The 4,370-nt window shown below is 36.4% G+C and overlaps 1 protein-coding gene across 1 annotated transcript; it reads right to left on the bottom strand.

The window, feature by feature from the left end:
• Positions 1–2,880: 2,880 nt before the first annotated feature.
• On the bottom strand, positions 2,881–3,822 carry LOC101961378 (olfactory receptor 4F15). Its single transcript, XM_005337178.2, has one exon. The coding sequence runs from the start codon at positions 3,820–3,822 to the stop codon at positions 2,881–2,883; it is 942 nt and encodes a 313-aa protein (XP_005337235.2).
• Between the last annotated feature and the right edge of the window lie 548 nt (positions 3,823–4,370).

The following is a 4,370-nucleotide window of genomic DNA, read 5'->3' on the forward strand; positions in this document are numbered from 1 at the left end:
AAAACAGCCAGGCACACTGAGGTAAACCTGTAATCCCAGCAGATTGCAAGGCTGAAGCAGGTGAATCTCGAGTTCAAAGCCAGTCTCAGCAACTTAGTGAGACCCTAAAAGCAATTTAGGAAAACCCTGTCTCTCAATAAAATATAAAATGGGATGAGGATGTGGCTCTGTGGTTAAGCCCCGCTGGGTTCAATCCCTGGTACTAAAAAAAAAAAAAAAAAAAAAAAAAAAAAGTCTAAAACAATAACAACAAAAATACATCCATGTTCTTCCTGTCAATCTCTTTTCCACAGTGGCTGGCACCATTTTCCATTCCCATCAGTAGCACCTTTAAGAGGTGATTAGGACATTCATCAAAGAGACTCCTTTCAGCATTTTACTAGCCCTGTATACACACTCTTACCAGACTTAAGAAGCTGGCTCCTTGATCCTGTACTTCCCAGCCCCCAGACTGTGGGAGATAAATTACACTCCCTCAGTCTTTGTAGCAGCACAAAATGGACCATGTTGCTACAAGTGCTAATTTACTAGGTCTGATATGACACAGTACTATAGAGTGGTGACAGAACAACAGATGCTTACCTTCTCACTGTTCTAGAGGTTGGAACTTCAAGATCAAGACATTGGCAGGTTCCTTTCTCCTGAGGTCTCTCTCCCTGACTTGCAGATGGCTGCCTTCCTGCTATCTCCTCACCTGGTCTTTTCTCCATGCATGAGCATCTCTGATACTTCTTTCTCTTCTTTTAAGAACAGCAGTAATGTTCTTTCAGGCCATTTTAACTTAATCACCCATTAAGAGATCTTATCTCTCAGAGGAGTTCCCTTCAGAGATACTGGAGTTGGGTCTACAACATATGAATTTCCGAGGGACAAAATTAACCCATAACACTAAATATTAAAGCAAGTATTACCACCTTGAATTTGATGGTAAAGTGTTTTCATCTGTTTGCTATTCCAGAATTTTTATTAATCCTTTAACACTAGAAAAACCAAGTGCCATAGCTAAATTTCTGATGACTGTGACTCCTGATGACTGTGACAGCCATTAGTGTGCTGCTTGTTTTTTCCCTTCCTTCCTTCTTTCCTTCCTTCCTTCCTTCCTTCCTTCCTTCCTTCCTTCCTTCCTTCCTTCCTTCCTTCCTTTCTTTTTTTTGGTAATGGATATTGAACTCAGGGTCACTTAACAACTCAGCCACCTCTCCTGCCCTATTTTGTATTTTATTTAGAGACAGGGTCTCACTGAATTGCTTAGCACCTTGCAGTTGCTGAGGCTGGCTTTGAACTCACAATCCTCTTGTCTCAGCCTCCTGAGGTGCTGGGGTTATAGGCATGTGCCACTATGCCAGCTGGAGTGCTTCTTGAAGATATTTATAACCACCCTGATGAAATCCCTGGGACACTCTTGGACAATATATTGAATAATCTCAACAAATTATAGTATAGTCTAGCATGTTTTCAAACCGTCCTGCTTATAAGCTTCCACTTAATCAATTTAAATGTAGGCTGTCTGATTTCAAGGATACATGAGTGAGAAAATGATATAATTTATAGGTACTCTTCTTGTTACTTCTGAAAAAAAATTAATAATATTATGAAATAGTTTCTGAAGAATTTATTGGATGTTTGATATTAAGCTGATATTCTATGTTGTCTCATAATAAAAAATTCTTATGATGAACATTTCAAAATTGTGCATTTTGCCTAAAAGATTCAGCCTAAGATGAATATTTAACCTTAGCAAGATCATTTGCAAATTTGAAAAGAAGGAGGCACTATGGAAGATATTTTATCATGTACAATTTCAGATTATAAAATGAGGCATATTATATGAAGTTATAGGGGAGCAAATTCTATCTCAATATAAGAATACAATGTCAACAACAAAAGCTTAACAAAAGGGACTGTGTTATTCTGTGTACTGGTCAGTTTCCAGGCCTAGGAGTCTAAAAGCACAGACTTCATGGTAACAACATCTGAAGTGGTATTCATTCCTGTACTGGATCCTTGTTAAACAAGATTATATCGGAGACCCCTGACTGTAGTGGTTTTTCAATAACCAAATAGCGTTTGCTCATTGGTTGAGTGTTACTTCTAAATTCATAGCTTTTTATGCCAGCACACGTTTAAAGGAAATGGATAGGAGACGATAACTAACGTTGTCCTCTTAGTGACCAGATACTAAAATGACACTCAAGGCCCTACTGACTGTTTCTTTGTCAACTTTACTGACTTTATTGTTTTTTTCTTTTTGCATATGTAAATATTAAACAATATCTGTTGTATTAAGGAAGTTAACTTTATTTCAAAAACTATTTAAGTAGTAGTGCATTTGTTAGTATAAGTAAAAGAATAAGGGAAGGAAAATAAGGAATAATAAAATGGTCAATATAGAATGTGAACCTAACTTGTTTGCTAAAAAATAATATGATGAGAAATAGCTACTATTTTTAGATGAGACTATTATTCAACCAAATGAGAGAGGAAAATGTCAACTTAAACCAGTAGCTTTGCAAATATAAACTGTGAATTAGAATTTATGTAAAAAATTGATTTTCTTTTTTTTTAATTTTTTATTTTTTTATTGGTTGTTCACAACATTACAAAGCTCTTGACATATCATATTTCATACTAAAAAATTGATTTTCTATGGAATAATAAAAATATCATCCACACCAAAATGTATTTTAAGTTCTTAAGCTATGTAAAATTGCTCTAGACAACCATTAAATATGATATTATTGTTGCTTATTCACTTGAAATAAACTATTCAAAGTACTTTAACTGCTGAGTAAAGGAAAATAAGTTGTCTCAAGATAGCAGCCTTTGAACACTTATGTTTACAGTAGAGCCTATAGAAGTTTCCTCTTGAGCACTTATATGCTATTTGGAGATTTTCCTCAGACCTAGGAGCTGACTAATCAGTCTCCTCATTGCCTGCTTCATGTCTTTGTTCCTCATTGTGTAAATGGCAGGATTCAGGATGGGTGTGATCAGAAAGTCCAAAATGGCAAGAAATTTATCCACCGACACTGTGGGAAATGGCCACATATAAACAAAGATGCATGGTCCAAAAAACAAAACCACCACAGAGATGTGAGCTGAAAGGGTAGAGAGGGCCTTGGACAAACCACCTGAAGGGCGTTTCCATACAGTGAACAGGATGAGGATATAGGAGATAATCAATAAGAAGAAGGTGCCTGTGGAAATGAACCCACTGTTGGCAGTCACCATAAACTCCATGCTGTAGGTGTCTATGCAGGCCAGTTTGATAAATTGAGGAAGATCACAGTAAAAGCTATCTATCTCATTAGGACCACAGAAAGGCAAATGGACAACAAAGGCTAACTGGGCCACTGAGTGAATGATACCAATAAGCCAAGCACCAGACAGAAGCAAACTGCACATCCGTGGGCTCATGATGGTCAGGTAGTGGAGGGGCTTGCAGATGGCCACATATCTGTCCAAGGCCATGGCTACCAGGAGCACCATCTCAGATCCACCCAGGACATGAAGGACAAAAATCTGGATGACACACCCCTGGAATGATATGGTATTGTGTCCAGAGAGGAGGTCAGAAATCATCTTGGGAACCGTTAAGGTAGAAAGACATAAATCAATAAATGAGAGGTTTCCTAAAAAGAAGTACATGGGGGAATGCAAATGAGCATCTAAGGTCACTATAATCACAACGAGCATGTTTCCCAGCACAATGGTGAGGTACAACACTGTAGAGAAGGCGAGGAAGAAATGCTGAATTGGTCCATATGTAGAAAGTCCTAGAAACACAAATTCACATACAGCAGTATAATTTGTTTCATACATTGAATTTGTCTGGTATTACCTAAAAGACACAAACAAAATAATTATTAAAAACTATTTTTCAGAAATATTGAAAACAGCAGATTTAATTGCTTCAAACTCTTAATTAAAGAAAAATCATTTCACATATCTACAATGTGTTTTGAAAACTTGTGCCATCATTCATCCACTGGACTAATACTTCTCATCATCTACTATATCTGAGGAACTATGTGAAGTTACAAGTTAGGACATAGATCTTGATTTCAGGTGAAGCTAAACAAATAGTCACACTGTAATATATTCAGAAAATATATTGTAAGGAAAAGAATAGCTTATGGACACAAAAATGAATAGTACTATGAGAACAATATTATTTGCTCGCTATTACTCTGCTGAACAGGATGGTTACTACTGATGGGTAAGTAGGATAGTCCAGACTTATAAACAAAAACGCATGGTTTAAGTACAAACAAATTATAGAAAACAGTGGCAAAATATCATAACAATTACTAACATATTTAATATAAAATTATTTCTTCCATACTGATAAAGAAAAGGAATAAAATAAA

This window comes from Ictidomys tridecemlineatus, chromosome 5 (assembly GCF_052094955.1).
Source record: "Ictidomys tridecemlineatus isolate mIctTri1 chromosome 5, mIctTri1.hap1, whole genome shotgun sequence".
Classification (NCBI taxonomy): Eukaryota; Metazoa; Chordata; class Mammalia; order Rodentia; family Sciuridae; genus Ictidomys; species Ictidomys tridecemlineatus.

Excerpts from the sequence above, each read along its gene's own strand:
- LOC101961378 (XM_005337178.2), bottom strand. The coding sequence starts at position 3,822 with ATGTATGAAACAAATTATACTGCTGTATGTGAATTTGTGTTTCTAGGA.